Source organism: Anoplophora glabripennis, unplaced genomic scaffold (assembly GCF_000390285.2).
Source record: "Anoplophora glabripennis isolate ALB-LARVAE unplaced genomic scaffold, Agla_2.0 scaffold32, whole genome shotgun sequence".
Classification (NCBI taxonomy): domain Eukaryota; kingdom Metazoa; phylum Arthropoda; class Insecta; order Coleoptera; family Cerambycidae; genus Anoplophora; species Anoplophora glabripennis.
Genome location: NW_019416220.1, coordinates 1,320,373 through 1,339,033, shown reverse-complemented (window position 1 = coordinate 1,339,033; position 18,661 = coordinate 1,320,373). Strand labels below are relative to the sequence as shown.

The window sequence follows — 18,661 nt, the reverse complement described above, 5'->3', positions numbered from 1 at the left end:
GTCAACTACCCTTAAAATAGTTGTGTATTATTTCCCGGTATCAAGCTTAATGCCATAACGGATTTTAAGTAAAGTGTTAAAAGTGCTTTTTAAGCATGATTGGAGATATTGGAGATTGGTATAACAGTTTTAAGGGTTGTTGACGGGATGTCTTCCGATAGTGACAAAAGGCCCAAATGTTCCTTAAAAATCAGTATAAAAGTAATGTTAATAGCTTATGTCAAATATAGGATGGTACGGGGCTCGGAAGCAATTTGTAAGTATAAATTATAATAATGAGAATGTTTGTTGTAAATATAACTTGGAATGCTCTTTACTATATACAAATGATATCGATACTTTCTCACCTAATTCTCATTCTACTATGTATGCTGATAATACGTCTTTAGTAACATCTAATAAGTCAAATCGAACCTTAAATCTGAAATGCGATATTTTATTGAATAACTTTAACTGGTTTGCCCCAAATTCATTACATTTTAATGTTGAAAAAACTCAAGCACTTCGATTTTGCCTACTCAAAATAGAAATTGCAAAACATTAAATTTGAAAATTATAGTATTTCTCAGAGTTCTGTACTTACTGATACAGTAAAATTTTTGGGTCTAAATTTGGACGCAAACCTTAACTAGAAATATAACTGTAAAAATTGTCTTCAATAACTTATTTATTTTTAAATATAAGAACAGTCCTAAGTACCAATCAACTCCTCTGTTTATACTATGCCCCCAGGTCGAATCTCGATTGTGGTATGACGTTTGTTTCTGGGGTAATTCAACTCTTTTGTCCCATGTTTTTATTGCGCAGAAACATGTTTTAAGATGTTAGTTTGGTGTTTCAAGTACTTATTCTTGTAGAAATATATGTAAACATTATAGGATTCCCACGTTGCCAGGTATTTATATTTTAGAAATATGTATGTACATACTCATACACAAAAGCAAATTTCTGATAAATAACGACTATCACAATGTCAATACCAGACAAAAACATAATTTTCATATACCATTTGCACAATTAAATTTAACTACTCGTTCGCCAAACTTTGTAGGGCATAAAATATTTTGTCGTTTATCTGTAGAACTAAAAAGTATAAATAGTGAGTGAGCAGTGAGATTCAAGACAAAATTGAAACAATATTTAGTAAATAAATGTTTGTATTCGGTATTAGAATTCTATCCTTCTATGTAATTTATGTTTATGTTTGTAAGTTTAACATATTCCTATTTTTTGACTATTCCAATACATGTTTGTTAGTTCATGTTTAAGAGGAAAATAAATGTAACTAAGTTTTAAGCGTGGCTTCCGATGATAGGGAAGTGTGATTTTCATTTACAGAAGCCAGAGTTTAGATTTAAGTATGATTAAAAGTGATATTATGAGTTTTCATTTTCGTTCAAATGAACGTTCGGAACTTCAGGTACATTTTAATTTTTAATTTTGAGCAGAAAATTATTAATTTATTTTTCAACCAATTAAGTTTTTTTAATATATTTCACCAATATTTTAAACTTATCAAAACATTTCTAAAAAAGAATTTTAAACACAAAAATCATGCTATGACAAAATTCAACTTTCTTTTGATAATATCTCCTTCATTACCAGATAATCCATTTAGAAAAGGAAAAGTCATTTTAGAAATAGAAAAAAAATCACTTGTATAAAGTATTGTTTTGTAATAGCAAGGAAATTTTATAAAACATTGATCTATGCCATTTTTTTAAATACAAAAGCAACACAGACAGAAGTATATTTAGTTTAAAAACACTTACGGTTAAACGGAGATATAACAAAACATCTTTTAGAAGTCTGTATCGATATCAAGACGCTAGCAGCTGCTTACACTCCAAATCGTCTGCATTCCCCATTTATAAAGAAAAATATTTTCAGTCACTGATTGGATAATTCTCAACGAATGTATTCAACCCTAAAACAAATGTATATAAATGTAACACACAGTAGTAGTTATTGCTTAATAATACATTCTTTGGAATATACTGTATTATTTAAGGTTATCAATCTTCACTACGAAGCTTTTAAGATTTTATAAAATTTCTGTATGAAATATTGTGAATTTTCATCACAATTCATTAGACAAAATATTCACCAATAAGCAAAGTGGTTAATGACAGGAATTCATACAGTATTTTAATATTTTCTATTTATTTAAAGTTCGCAGGCCACTTCTATCAGACTGCAAAATTGTATTAGAGATTTTGCTACCTCTTTGTTATTTTGTAAAACTAAAATAAATTCTGTATCTTAAACGGTTTTTGAGAAAACTGCTGATTAAATCTTAAGCTACCAGTACCGCAATTCCTCAGCATCTAATTCAACTGCGACAATGATAATGGCACTCTAGAATATGTTACTTTAAAAATACTTTCAAAGCCCATAGTCATATTTTCGATTTAAATGTTTGTTAAAGGCAAAAAAAAGGAAAAATATGAAATAAATGTAAGTTAAAAAATTACAAGAAATTGTACAGGATATTTTGTTTATTTGTTTACAATATCAATGTAGAAGATATTTTGTTGCATCAAAATAAATTTTGTTCGTTCAACTATTTTTTAAGAAATATACACGTTGCGTTAGCCTACACAAGATTGTTCGGTACATTTCCATGTATGCAACAAAAAGTTTACAAAAATGATTTACTTCAAAATTATTTAAATGGTGAACATTTCAGCAGACTTCATACATGGTACCTACTGTAAATTATCCAGAATAACAGGCAGTTTTAGTGCAAACAATATTTTACATTTCAGACCAAGTTGTGAACTGATTTCCATTTCAGACATTACACAAAAGTGTTTATAATAACAAAAACGTAGAGAATTTCATAGGGTCATTTCAAAATGTGATTTATTTTTCTGCATATTAATATGTCAAATCAAAGTTTATTTGATAGCGATGTTTTAAAAAATTTCTTTAGTACAAATTTAGTACGTACAGCTGGTATAAATTATTTTGATATACATAATGTGTGGTGTGTCTAAGTTTTTAATAATTAAAAAGTTTATAATAACAAAACCATGGTAACAATCTCGGTGCTACTTAGAACAAGTTTTAAAAAATATCTAAGATATGTAGTCATTGTAACTCCAGTATAAACTGTGTTTGGGTAATGAAAAATTAGAATATTGGACACATTATATCCAACAAAACAATTTGTGGCTAAATCCATCTTAAATATTTAAAACATGTGGTAAGTGGTATATTGAGTTTGTTAGAATGGTTTTGTTATTATAAAATATTTCTAATTATTAAAAACTTAGAAAAATGACACATTATATCAACAAAATAATTTGTTACTGCACCTATATGCACTGAATTTGTATTGAAGAAACTTTTTACAACACATTCCTATCAAATTTATTATGAATATGTTCCAACCCTATGAATTCACTACGTATTTGTTATTATATACACTATCGTTGTAATGTGTGAAATGATAATTAAAACAACCTGTCCCAAAATTCATTTATGAAATCTGTCATCATTTATAAAAGTGAAACATTTTTTGTAAACTTTCTGTTGCAGTACATGGAAATGTGTCGAGCAATCTCGTGTGGTCTGCTAGCATAAAAGTAACCTGTATATTTTTCAAAAAATAGTTGAACAAACAAAAATTTATTTTGGTGTAACCAAATAATCAATATTTTACATTGATAAAATATCAACAAAGAAACAAAATATCCTGAATCATTTTTTGTAATTTTTTAATCTAAATTTATTTAATGTTTTCTTTTTTTGCCATGAGAAATCATCCACATCGAAAATATGACTATGGTAAAAGAAAAATAAGTTTATAACGGGAAATTATTTTCCATCCTTAATAAGGGGTTCCTTAGTAACCTAGCTTATTTTATAATGATGATGGCACACGCATATAGACCTTATCACACCTAGCAATAAGGAAATGACTTAAAAATTTTATTTAGACAATAAAACAATCATTCTCTGCAGAAAGTCAAGATTTAAAATAAAAGTTTATCAAAGCCTACCTTAAGTAACTTTTTGGGAAGAACGAATTTCACACGGTGTTTAGTTAAAATATCGGAGTTTACACCAAAAATATTAGTATTCAATGCACTACGCAGCCCTAAATTATATACCAACGTTGGTAGCAGCTCGTTGTGTGGAGGACACACATTGGAGTTGGCACATATTGGCCCAGTTTTACCAATTGCACATTGCTTTATTGTTGTATCTGCCAATAACAACCATAACTTCAAAGAATAGAAATATGAATTTTTTCTTTGACATACAATGAAAGACAATTCTGTACGTATTGACATAAGTAAAACTAACTATAAAGTAAAATTTCTTTAAATAAATGACTGCAAATCCCCCGAATCAAGCTACGCTTTGTAACTTTGTTAGTAATCAGCAAATCGGCTGTAGTTTAGTACAACTACAAAGTTGAAATCTAAACAGTAGCTAGCTTATAAAACCAGTGCATAAAGTTTAAGATTACAGTGAATAATGTTCTATATAGTTACAACTTTTTCCTAGTTATCTCAAAACCACATATTATGGATTTATCGGCTTTTGCATAGCTGCTCCTCATTTAATCTCAAGCTATACTTATTATTATTGATTTTGAATAGTAAATATAAGTTCTACGAATTTAAATATAGTTAATATTTATAACATACACGGGATGTTTCAAAGCATGTTGGAAAATGAAAAATATGATTCTTTGGCTTATTTTAAAAAAAAAAACATATCATGGGGCCGCAAACACACTGTTTTCGAGATATATGATGTCAAAAGGTAATTATTTACTTTAGTGGCACCACCTCCAATTTTCACAAAATTTTGTCTACCTCCCTATTTTCGATGGTGCTGAACACGAATCTGAAGTTTTTTTTGTGCGGTCGAACCCAGTTTTTGAGAAAAAAATTTTTCAAAATTCTAACCTGAATATTTCAGATAACACTACGTAGAACTCTGTATATTATATGTAGCTTTCAGAACATCTGTAATAAACAATGAACATTGTTTAAGAAACACATTTTCCCAAATTTGAACTAAAAAAAATATGTATTTAATAAATAAAATTATAGTAACTTTATGTGGGATGAACAGAGTTGAATGAGAGTGGGGGAACTCAATGTTGTCATCACGAATTACAAATGGCGGATTCAAACTACAAAATTTTTATTTATTAAATAAATATCTTTTTACTTGAAATTTACGAAAATGTGGTTCGTGAACAGTGTTAATTGTTCATAACAGATGTTCTGGAAAGCTACATAAAATATACAGAGTTCTATGTAGTGTTATCTGAAATATCCAGGTTAAAATTTTGAAAAATTTTTCTCGAAAACTAGGTTCGATCGCACAAAAAAAACTGCAGATTCGTGTTCAGAACCATCGAAAATAGGGGGGTAGACAAAATTTTGTGAAAATTGGAGGTGGTGCCACTAAAGTAAATAATTACCATATATTTGAGCGCCAATTCAGTTTTTATTCAAGACAGTGGTAGAAATTTTAGGACTTCGTGAGGTTCTTTTGTCTATTGGGGAGTCATATTAATACGAACTTTTCTTCTTAGAATAAAATGAATCACCCCCTTCATTTTCCGACATGTTTTGAAACATCCTGTATATTTCAAACATTACTGAGTATGAATCCTAACAAGGCTAGTAAGGGCCTTACGTATTTCAGATTAAGCTGGAGCCCTATGAAATTCGCTACACTTTTGTTGCCACAAACGTTGTAATAATGTGTGAAATGAATATCAAGTCGCAACTTAGCCCGAAGTAAAAGAAAATTTTTTTACACTACTACTTTTGTTTGCATATTATTCTCAATAATTTACAATGCCATTCATTTATGAAATATGTCGAAATGTTCACCATTTATAAAAGGAAAACATTTTCGTAAACTTTCTGTTGAATACTTGGAGGTACTGAGCAATCCCCCGTGGTCTGCTAGCATGAACGCAACCTGTATATTTCTCAAAAAATAGTTGAAAGGGAACAATTTATTTTTATGTAATAAAATATTATTAACAAAAAAAAAAACAAAATGTCCTAAATAATTTTTTGTAATTTTTTTCTCTCAATTACTTTTCATGTTTTCCCCTTTTTTTGCCATGAGAAATCATCCAAATCAAAAATATGACTATGGACTCTCAAAATACACTTAAAGTAAAATATTCTGGTGCCACTACCATTGTCGCATGTAAATTAGATGTTGAGAAATTGCCTGGATTGCCTAACTTAAGATTTAAGTCAGCAGTTCGTTTTCTCGAAAAACGGCTGAATGTATCAAATTCATTTTACTTACTGTAACAAAGTACCAACAACAAAAGTAACAAAACCTCTTAACACTTTTTTGCAATCTACGAAAAGTGGCCTGATAACTTTATGTACGTATATTTTAGCAACAAATCAATTAATTCTAAAATCAAATAAATTTATTTCTGAATGCCATGTAAGGTACTATACCTTATATGGCATGGTATAGTATATGTATGTACTCATGTACATATATTACTGCAAGATTAAAATTATCTGTATAAAAAACGACTCATTATTTATGGCCTGATGGCCGCTCTTAAGTACATGTATATTTCCAATAATTGTAGTAGATATTAGAACAAAATAAAATTAAATAATAGAAATAACATTTTACCTCCACGTACATTTAATCACCACCACAAATTAGTAACACATTACATTTTAGTTTCACACAACAAAAAGCTGCCATTTCCTAATAAAATAGTACAGGAGTTAGTATTAGGGTATTAGTAGGGTATTAGGTAACTATAGGAACCCAAAAATTCTGTCTCACGCCATAAATACAGCATTTACATTTCTCTTATAATCCTTTCGCGATTTTTGCCATGCATGACGACTATGAATTTACGCAATAAATTTCAGCAATAAGTTGAATTTCCCGTTTGAAATGGAAAATATTGCTCTACATGGACGCATGTATCAGCAAATGAAATTCTCGATGCATTGGGTGAATATTTTTTATCAGTTTACCAAATTGCAAATGGTTCAGACTGGCTTTATATCGTCAAAAATATATAGGTAATTAAAAAAAATTATAACAAAATTAAATATTTTTAATTAACATTTATTGTCAAGTCAAACATATAAAAGTATAAAACGACTAACAGGGAGAGAGCAAAACACATTTTTTACAAAAAGAGCTTAGAGTTGAAATTTTTTCTCATAGTACTCTGTGACATTTTTTTGGTGCAGTTCTGACTTCAAATGTCTGTTAACCTCACGTCTCGTTCCCAAAGGATTCTGACACAACTTGCATTCCAATCCTTCAGTAGACTCATCACTGAAATAAAATCGAGACTTTATATCTGTTGGAAAAATAAATCAACCACGGACCCTCGAGCGGCTCGGTCCAGATCATCGAGATTCTTTGCTATGTTACCGCTCAAATCCTGGGATTTATTCAACCGGACAAACTGCAACAAAGGCCAAATATCTTCGGGATCACCACACAAATCGGGCTCGAGGATTTCTACCGCGATTTGATTCTCGCTCCAGACATCTCTCGAGGTCACCAGTCTCTGCATATTGACCAACCTAAAAATGACGTTAAAAGTAAACCTTAACCGAATTCAAACCATTAAGGCAGAAAAATGTCAGCTACTCACTCTTTTAACTCTGTTTTAATGCAATTTTGGATGCGTATAATTTCATGGTCCGTGGCCAGTTCCTCCGAAATATCTCTCATGAAGGTCATGGCTTCGTTCATGTGAAAACGTATCTTGTTAATCTGAAAATATATTTTGGTGAAACAAATTTCCATGAAAAATTTTCCATACAAAAATCTATATCAGTTTCATTTTTCAGTCACCACCATTTCCCAAATTTTTTGTCTGTATGTCCCACTTAATATTTAATGAAGTATGATTATTTTGAAAATTACAGTGGTCCTCAAACGGAAAACTTTATTTGGTTAAAAAAAATTCTAATAATTTTGCTTGTCTGAAAATCAAACAAAGGCAATCTAGATACACTGTAAGAATCTGCTGAATCATTCCCGATGTGAAATTTTTCAGCTTATTTAATACCAATACTTTATAATTAGGATGGATCTCAAAGATGGGTAATTTAAATAAGAGATGATTCATATGTAAAAAATTCAAATTTTTCCGATCACACATTTTACAATATGCCAAAAATTTTAGATAAATGGAAGCTTTAATTTTATACTCTTTAACCATGTACCAACACCCACTTCTCTAATAATCACACAGTACGCCAACAACGGATGTCAAATATCTCGGAATACATTTGGATAGAAAACAAAGCTAAACCAACAAATAAAATTTATTAAAAAAATTAACCTTTTCAAGAACGAAACACTTAAAAAAAGTGACCAAAAATAAAGGAACGTTAAGAATTATGTTGGCCACAATTTATAAAACAATTTATACTGCCTTCAATTAGTAATAAAAAAATTTGCAAGTTGCCGAAACTTTTTCATTGAAAGCTCTAATGGAAATTTGTCATGCCGCACATCCGCTTCATAACCCACCTAACCAGATGCTCTATGAGAAGACGAAAATCCAACCCATTCAGGACAGACAACAAAATCTGTTAAAACGTTTGTAGAATGTCCTTCCAACTAAGAAATTGTGAAAACATTTTTTTTTCTCGAAACTTGGGCTACTGGGCAATAAATCTCAGCCGTTGACAAGTGGTCGATAAATTGCCCAGCAGTGCAGTGCATCAATGCGGAATTTGGCAATCTTAATTTATTATAGGCACCTTCTATTAATCATTGATATTACAATTGCGAAAGGGAGAAATAATATTATTACATAGCATTTTGGAGACCTTTTGAAACGGAACAAAATGAAATTTACCATCAATATAATAAAATTGTCCGAGTTGTTGGCCAAATGAACATATAATAGAAATTTTCTGCACATTATATACAAATTATTAAATTTTTTACCCACATCAGAAAACTTTTTTAGGGACGCCTATGAAACTCATTAAATTTTATTGTTAGGAGTTTTTTACATGTTCAACTGACTTCGGAAAGACTACAACAGAATATGTCGAAAACATTCGACAATGAATGGTACAAAGTACCCAGAAACCTGTTTCGTAATTATTTACTCAAAATTAAAAGTTATTATTATTTAAGATTACTTTTTACTTACCTTTTTAATTTCCACCTCAGCTAACACAGTATCCAAAGCCAACGTCAAATCACTGACGGGATAAGAAGATTGAGCAGTCGCTTCGCAGCAGCCAAAGCCGCATAAGATTGCAACAACTTTGGTCCCATCTTGATTCAATTTTAATGTCATTTGAGGGCAGAACATGAGGGTGACGATCATGGGAAGGCCAGGGATATTAGGAAGAAGTGTGGTCTGATTGAGCTTCAAACCATTACACTCCACCCCGGTAACAATAGCGGCTGCCAGCATCCTAAAAAATTCATACACCTTTGATCATTTCGTCAATTTCTAGAAGAAACATTACCTCGTTTGACAAGATTCCGGTTCATTATTGAGCAAAATTGTGTTCACAGAATTACTATCCAAATTGACAATTTTATTATGGAAGCTTTTGGTGCAACCATGAAATTTAATTTCAAGAGGGCTGAAAGGACCCCGCAATGAGGACCCTATGTAGTTTTCAGCTATATCTAGCTCCCCAAGGTCGACCGTAGCTTCAACAAACATTTTCATATTTTCATATTCCTGATTAATACAAGAGAAATTATGTACAGTGTGACCCGTTTTGGTTGAGGGTGCCGGGTATCAGCTAAATGTGATAAATAGTGAAAAAAATAGTATAACCATTTCATGCTCCTTTTTTGAGCAAATTCTGGTTGGTTCTATTTTCGGTATGTAAAGGGATTAATGGGCTAATTTTTTTTAGCCTTTTTAAAAAATTCTCTACATCTGTCACTGTAATACAAGACTCAAGATCATATAAACAGTGGCAATTTAAATGGGAAAAAAGTGATTTTAAACCAAAAGGCTTGTACCCTGCAATCCCTGTCCCAAACAATTGAAGAATTGGATCTTACTTCCGTGGGTTCTGCATAGCCTTTTTCTATCAAAAAATCATTTACAGATTTGGCATTCCGGCCACGAGGCTTTTTTATGTACACCTCCAAGTAAACTACATCTTCAACAACTGAATGGATCTGAAATTATAAAATTTTTAAGTTATGGAACAGAAAGTAAGAAAAACTGTGTCCATCTTTGGACACACAACTAAAGGGTATCCCAAAAGTAACGAAGGATTTGATTTGTTCAACAACTAGAAGAAAAAGAGAAGTTATTCCGATCCTACTAACCTTCCCATATAATAGAACACCATTAATCTGTCTTTTACAAATATTGCTGATCCTTTCGGACCAAATTCCAGCCGGGTTACATTTCGGAGATGGTCGGATGCCCTGAAGTATGCATTCCATGGATAATGGAGGCAGGTTGCATTCAAATATGTGAGGAAGGTAGTAAATTTCTTGTAGCGTAACTTGCTGCGTGTTACCGTAGTCTATGAAAATTACCTAAAAACGGAACATGCCAAGCAAAGTTTAGTAAAGTCACGATTAGTTTGTACAGTGCCTTCGAAAATCATCCCCCTGACAAGATTTGTTTTGGCACTCAGTAAATTTGATTTTCTTAAGTTGGTGTTTCAGAAATTACCAAGGAAAAAGCACCAATTAAGATCAAAGAGTAAACGTCAATCCAAAAATGTTCGGTTACGTTTCATTTCTTACATTTTTATTTCTTGTAGATTTGAGTTAAAATACTGTAAATTTTTTAATATTAGGTACTACTTCTTTAAAATATATTTTATTATCAACACGTAAAATCTTGCAGTTGTTGTATCAGTTGGGACTTGTCACAAGGCGTTAATGAAGCAGCTGCATATGCATCCCTATATAGTTTCTGTCGAGCAAGAGTTACATCCTCTTTATAGCAACCAACGAGTAAGATATTGTCGATGGTTTAATGAAGGCATTTTATCTGGCTATGTAAATAGAATTATAGAAATTGGTCTGCAGAAAATCCGCATCATCCTATCAAAACATCGTTACATCCTCAGAAAATAGGTATCTGGATAGCAGTTTCCGGAAGACTGATAATAGGCCCAATTTTTTTCCAGCAGTAATAAATGGAGAACAATACAGTAACATTTTACAACAAGCCCTGGAATTAATGCGCGACAATGAACTGCAGCATGGGCATTTTCAAAGAGATGGAGCCACAGCACATACTGCAGCAGAAAATATATCTTCAGGAATTTTAGGTGATAGATTGATTACTAGGGGTTTGTGGCCTGCTCAAAGCCCTGATCTCACACCTTTAGATTTTTATCTTTTTGGCTATATCCAAAATAAGATATTTAAACATCCTCTTTACACACTTGAAGAGCTGGAAGCAGCAATTGAGCATGAAATAAACATTACAACATCAAATGAACTTGAATGTGTTTTTGATTGCATGAAATGCAGAGTAAATTTATGTGTGAAAAACGAAGGTGTCATTTTGAACATCTATATTACCAATTTTTGTATGCTGATTACAAATATGACCTCCATTTTGCTGTAAATTGAGCCGTTTCAGAAATACAGAGGAAAAAAGAACAAGCGCACTATAAGAGAAGGAATGATATACAAGGCAGGTCCAGAAGCCATTCGTGGCTACAGTTGTCAATGTAAGAACGGTCTTGGGACGGTAGGATGTGCGTACGTCGTGTTAGTTTTTGGTATTTAGGGCAAAGACCATACAAAGAAACAATAAGGCTACCCACTGAAGATTTACCTCTAATGCCAGTTTTGCAAGAGTATTCTGATGAATATATCTAATAAAAAAATATGAGGTATCCATTAGAGGTAACCATTTATAACAAAAATACTTTCAAATATTTGAAAAATTCACGATGAGTAGAGTCAAACTGAGGTCAGATTCGGTTTTGCGGATCAAGATACGTGGAAATACCATGGTTTGGTCTGTTGCGCATGACTTTATTCATTTGAAGGTCAGTGTACTTTGTCAACTTCAGCAGCTTTGAAATCCAATATCTTAGAAAGTGCTTAATTTTGGGGGTTATGGCCCAAAGTTTCCTCTAAGCTGCGCAGGTAATTATTATTCGAAAGTTGCACAACCGTTCTTGTATTCTGCGCACAATGGGCTTGTTTTTTAAATTTCATTTTATAAAAGAATTGCATCTAAAAATGACAAAAATCCAAATTTCACAAATGCTTTAAAATGTAATTTTCAAGAGTATTTATTAAAAAAATTGTTGACTTCAAACACAGGCACATGACCCCCCCCCCCAACGCACACTTTTACACACGTTTTGAACATTTTTACTCATATACAGCGCAGTCAGTGGAAAAATTTGAGGGAACATTGGTTATGGCTATAAATAAAACATTGCACCTTTGTATTTTAACATTATGAAAATAATGTTATGTCTGAGATAAAATTTCAAAATATATCAGGAGTATGGTCATTTTGTAAATTAAAATTTATAAAATGACTTTTTTCTATTGAAAAAAGAAACACATTTTGCAGATTAAAGTTAAATGTTTGTAAAGAAATGTAAATTTGTACTCCACTAGACTATCTTCTGTCTTTGGGGAATTTTGTGTTAATCATTGACTTCAGTGTAAGTTTAGTTGCCTAACAGTCACGGTCACGTAGGGGTCAGTCATTTATGAAGGCACTGTATTTAATACTAGACTAGAATCAAGTTAGCACAGGCATGGGACAAAAGTGACTAAAATATTTCAATGGAGGCTAAAAATAATGAAACTGTAAAATATAGGTACTCACCAGAGCCCAATCGTTTTCGTATGCAATTACCTTGCATCGATAAAACAAGTTATCTTTATTATACCGGGTGGCATAGAACTGGTCTAGATTTAATTCTATGTTTTCGGGTAAGTTTTCTGATGTAGTTATAGGGCACAATTCGTCACCATTTAATATGTCAATGATTACCGACAGGTAACTCATACTTTTCTGAGTATGTGCCCAAAAATGAGCAGCATCGATAAACTAAAAAATAAAAATAAGGTTTCTATATTTTTAACAGAAAAAAGAGCGCAACTCCAAAACGTACTTCAGAAATTTGTAGTGTTATATAGTTTTCGGCAGGTGAAGAACTAGATCTAGATTTGGAATAGCGCTTCCCACCATTGCTTGGCAGCGAAGCTGTAGGTTCTTGAAAAACATTTTTATCTCCTGCCCCGCAAACAACGTCAGCACTAAAATCGGTACAATTAACAAAAACGAAATAAATCTACTCGATAAGTCACATACGATGAGGGCTCGTACATAAAGGATAACTGTCGCTTCCTTAGAGCTTCGTATACCTCGTAAGGTATCTTTCCAGGAACTAACAAACTCATTCTCTGAACACCATCCAAAGTTACAGAAATAACACCTGATTGGTTCTCGAAAGATACAAATTCAGCGAAAACTCTGCTAAAAGCAAAAAAGCAGTAGTTAGAGCAACACAAAATTTTCCAACTAAAAAATTGTTTTAAGAATTTTTGGCCCAGTATCAGGTAGCGCAATAAAATTTATAGCATTACTTTTCAGAAAAAAAAAAACAAGAATTCATTACTGACAAGAAAATAAGTTGTAATAATAATGTCTGAAATTATTTGTTTGTGGTGCAGTTTTTTTTTATGGCGATTGTGCCAGCTGTGAAAAAAATAATAAAATAAACCTTGGCGCATAAAAAGTCAGTCAAGAATTTTATTTATGAAAATAGTTTTGCTTAACCAAAAATCTCGCACTGAAAAAAGCAAATATTTAAAAAAATACAAAAAACGCCATTACACCTACAGGGTGTTCAGCAAGAACTGTGCCATAGTTTAAGGAGGTTTATCGGGTATGTCTAAAGTCAAATGAGAGTTTCCGTAGATTAGCTAGTGACTAAAGTAGTATGTCTTTAGATTTGGCAATGTTGAACTTGGCTGGCGCGCTCGCCTCGGGGTTCAACCATTCCGTTTGTTTGGATGGTAGAAACAGTTTTCGCCATGAACCACAAATCAATAAAGAAATGTTTCTGGAAAGGAAAACGTGTAACTGAAAATGTGTACCATTTAAGAGTTCGCCAAGCAAGTGCATGCAGAAATATACGAAGCGTTTACAGATGCAAGCAATCTGAAGAGAACTCTAGCCTCAAAGAAGTAAAGAATGAATTCAAAATCGAGGGACGAAGAATTGTGCACATTCGAACTTTAGGTAAACAAATGATTTGCAGGCAGTGCAGCCAAACTCCTTCAGCAAAGAAAATTAAAAATATTTATATGCGTTTCATATAGGAATTTGTATTGTAGATTATTTACATTCTAAAGATGTTATATTTACATGAAAAATATACGTCGATATGTGCAAATATGTCAATTATTTATTTCAATAATTTATTCTTCTTGATTTTGTTTTTCTTCTTTTTTCATGTCATTTACAATGCCTAAGCTTCAAATATACATTGTATGTCACACATGCGAATTTCAAATAATACGCTAAGTTGAGAACCGCGGCGTTGCCGCTTTCACACATAGTGGGGGTTAGTTAGTCAATGACAGGAGAATTATTATAAATTATGTATCTTACAAGTACCTAATCGATTTCTACGAGCTGTCATACGGTTCCTTAGATATCAGTTTCCTATTTATACAAGTTGCAGTGGAAACTATTCAATTGTTGCGCATTCTAAGTGGAGAGACCAAATAAATCTGCATTCTCATAAGACTCCGTACTAAACCGTGAAAAATTACTTTATTAATATCTCGTCAATTAAGTATCCAAAGTAGTCATAATTTTTGTTGAGAATTTTCTTCATATTAATAAGCTTATATTAATTTTTTTATGAATATTTGTTTGTCAATTCCATATGAAATAAACCTCCTTAAGGGTAGGTTCGCCAGATGCAAATAAGGTGATTTAAGTCAAGTAGAATTTTGTTTCCTTAAGAAGTTGCAGGCCTAAAAAAATAATTTTTTTCACTATTGCAAAAACCATATTTGCATACTCTAAATTTGAATTGGCATTTTGCAACACTCTTCGTACAAACGTGTAATCAAATGTTGCAAAATAAAATGACACTGACGAATATCCTACTTTTGAACTTGGAACATGACATACTCTGAATTCAAATTTTTAAAATTTATAATTACGCTATAGCTTGAAAATAAATGAAACTTTCATAACATTTCAGTTTTTTTTCTTATTAACTTGATTCTTCAGGTAAAATTATTTTCCAAAAAATAAACCTCAATTGATCTTTTTAGTGCAACGGTTTATGTAATTAATTTTTTCACAGCTGGCAAAATAATCAATAAACAAAATGAAAAAGTGCAGTAACGAATTATATATCTTACAATTTGTCAAAAATATTGCATACCTTACACCATCAGATCCAACAACAACGTTGTCTTTATTAGTATCTTGGCTGCTTAACATCCGTTTGACAGTAGAGTGATACTGTCCTTGCTTTACTCCAGTAAAATACACCGATACAAAAGGATTGCGTTCACCAACCGAACTGATGGCTTTATAGAATTTTTCATGGACATCCTTTGGCTCGTGAATGAAATAATTAGGAAAGAACGCTCCAACAATTATAATCTGCAAGGAAAAAATGGTTATTCGAAGCGAAAAGCCAATCAATCGATTTTTTCTTACTTGTAATACTAGACGCTTTTCCGTCTGACTTAGCAGAATCTTATTGGACCCCGAAGTAGACTTAATATTCCATAAGTTTAACTTTTCCTTTAATTCTGAAATTAAATAGATCCATTTTTTGATTGCCCGCAGGTTTATCAAGTTTTTGCGACACCACTTGTTTTCGGTCTCAAAACAAACATGTTTTGTAGTTCTAATAAAACTCTGCCAGCTCTAAAAAAAAGAACATGATTAATAATGTTTCTTTTGTAAAAACTGACGGCACTAACCTGATATAGATTCAAAAGTGCAATTTGATCACTACAAGAACCGTCGGCCCATGTTAGTATTCTCTTATAGGCATCAAGTTTATGTTCGTAAGTAACAAATAAATTTCGAATAGAAGAACCAGCAGCTAAAAATTTTAAACATATTATTAATAAAAGGAAGATTAAAGTATTTATCTACCTATAATAACGGCCTCTTCGAAACAATCAAACAGATGTCCTAAGAAAATGAGCTTTGTTAGCTTCACATCGATAGGCAACTCATTCATTACTTTTCCCATGAAGGTTAGATCTCCATCTGAAGTAGAGGCAGAACCTCTGCAAGTTTGTAGAAGTGCACCTGCCTAAAATATCGCTTCATTTAGATTTACAATATTAAAATTTTATAGATAAAATACAAGATATGATAAAAATATTGCTATAATAAATTAAGTACCTGTTTCAGTTTGAAAATAGCATTTTTAATATCCGTAGCATTGGGTGAATCTAAAATTGTGGACAAAGTTTCTAAGGGTGGCTCTTCCAAACCCAAAATTTTGGTTCGAAGTACAGCTTTTTCCATTAAATTAGTTCCCATCATTTTCTCCTAGAACAAAATTTGTTTTTTTAGTTTAAGCACAAATTTCCACGCTTATTTCTACAAACAGCACAATGTAACTTTCAAATTTACGTGATAAGGGTTCAGTATCAACTCAACAATAAATCAAATCTTACCATCCTGAATTTTTCCATTGGAGTTCCTGATATTTGATTAATTAAATAAATAAAAAGTATATTTCAGAACTAGGTCTGCAAAAATTCATTAAACGACGATTTCAGCACTTGACACTGTCTCTTGACTTGACAATTATGTCATCTCGTGTTAATACAGGGTGCGTTCCTGTAATTAATTATTGAACTAATAACAAATTAAGAGGAGATTACGAAAATTAACTCCTAAGTGATCTACACATTTATTATCTCATTCTCTCCCTCTAAAACCATAAGAATAACAAGGATAAAAATAGTATTTTCAAATTCTTAAATAAAAATTAATCCTGAAGAAGGAAGTATCTTCTTCAGATGCTGGAAAAAGAAACAACCGATTCAGAATAGATCATCTCAAATCATTTATCAGACTTATTGATCGAACAATATTTTAGGGAGGGTTTTTGTAAATTTAAGTTTTCAGCCGCGAAATTCGCTATTTTATGGGTTGAAATATGAAATTATTTCAAGATTATTCGCGAAGGGAAATCTTAACTTTAGAGACAGAAGCAGTTTCATTTTCAATGGATGCATAATTAATTACAATTAGAAAAGTATGAGAATATACTATATTATTGTTATTCCAAATGTTTACATTGTTTGCTCCTGGAGCAAATATATACTTTACGAAAGTCTTTTTTGTGTAAGAACGATAATTTTAGATATTTAAATAACATTTAATACAAGTATATATCTTTCGAATTACCAGCAAATTTTGTCGCAAAAAGTAATATAAAATTTAATTTTCTAGCTATGTCGTGAAAGCAATGAAAAAGATTTCCCGTTCTGTGAGTATGACAAAAAACATGGAATGTGGGAAAAAGCTAAATTCGTTAAAAAACAGCGAATTTCGCGATTGTGAAAAGTCTCCTTTAAGAATAAACAAAATAGAAAGTCACGTTCATTTCTCGTAGGTACTGTAACTTGTACTGTACAGTACAGTACTTACTGTACTGTAACTGCACCAACTAACTAAAACTGATTTTCTTTTTTTTTACTAATTTCATTTCAGTTAATGTTCAGTTTTAGAGATATAAATATCATTTTTCTTATAATCTAAAAGAAAAATATGTTGATCTGCTACAATGAGAAAATGATGTAAGAACTTGACATTTTTTAATTTTTATTTTAAGTTACTACTAAATACTAGTATACTATTAACGGTTACGAATCAAATTGACGCTATTCTTTTTAGGTATTTGTTCTGTGGATAGTGCAACTTTCTTATTATTTTAGATCGAGGTGTACTATATTAATGCCTAACACCCTAACGAGAACGAGTACATAGCTATTTTACGTCAACGCCTTCTCGGATTAACAAACCAATGAAGTCAGAGTAAGAAGTATGAAGCGTTCTGCAGCCCACCGATCACTATCAACATCAACTTTCATAGGCGCCACTAAGGAGGGAATGGCGGTAAACCCTTCCTTCCTTTTCGAAGCACTCCGAGTTTTAGAACTTCAAATCGCCCAACTGTATAATAATTTGTGATAACACTAAAATTAACTGAGTTATTAACAATATCACTTAAAAACTTTATAAGGAAGTAGTCATACAATATTAATACTAATTTATACTTAAAATTAATACAGGACGTTATTTTTACAAAGTCTGCTTTTATTGCAGCACTATAGAACCTAGACTAATGTTTTAGAAAGTATTTATACGTTAAGGGACATCTATTATCTATAATCTGTTCGTTAAATTAAGTATATATTTCTATTTATCCATCTATTATTAATTTTCTTACAACATGCAAGGCGTGTATTATTTTTTAACGTTTTATTTTTAAATATTTATACAATGAAATGGATTTTAGTCATCTGCTTATGGACCTGAACTTTCTGGTGTCAAGATTTTCATTACCATAAGTCATGTCTTCTAATTTGCAAGTGTCTAATTTAGTGGGCTCACCTGTATATACAGGGTGTTTTTGTACTATGTGAATAATTAAAGAGCGACCTAACCAATGCAATT

The 18,661-nt window shown here is 31.6% G+C and overlaps 1 protein-coding gene across 1 annotated transcript; it reads right to left on the bottom strand.

The window, feature by feature from the left end:
• Positions 1-7,109: 7,109 nt before the first annotated feature.
• On the bottom strand, positions 7,110-13,451 carry LOC108906242 (ATP-dependent RNA helicase TDRD9-like). Its single transcript, XM_018709455.2, has 10 exons — positions 13,295-13,451; positions 13,095-13,239; positions 12,806-13,030; positions 10,312-10,527; positions 10,039-10,158; positions 9,486-9,706; positions 9,161-9,431; positions 7,640-7,761; positions 7,368-7,568; positions 7,110-7,314 (listed from the first exon to the last, which is right to left on the bottom strand). Exons 1-10 carry the CDS (start codon positions 13,381-13,383, stop codon positions 7,176-7,178), a joined length of 1,749 nt encoding a protein of 582 aa, XP_018564971.1. The 5' UTR covers positions 13,384-13,451; the 3' UTR covers positions 7,110-7,175.
• Positions 13,452-18,661: the final 5,210 nt, after the last annotated feature.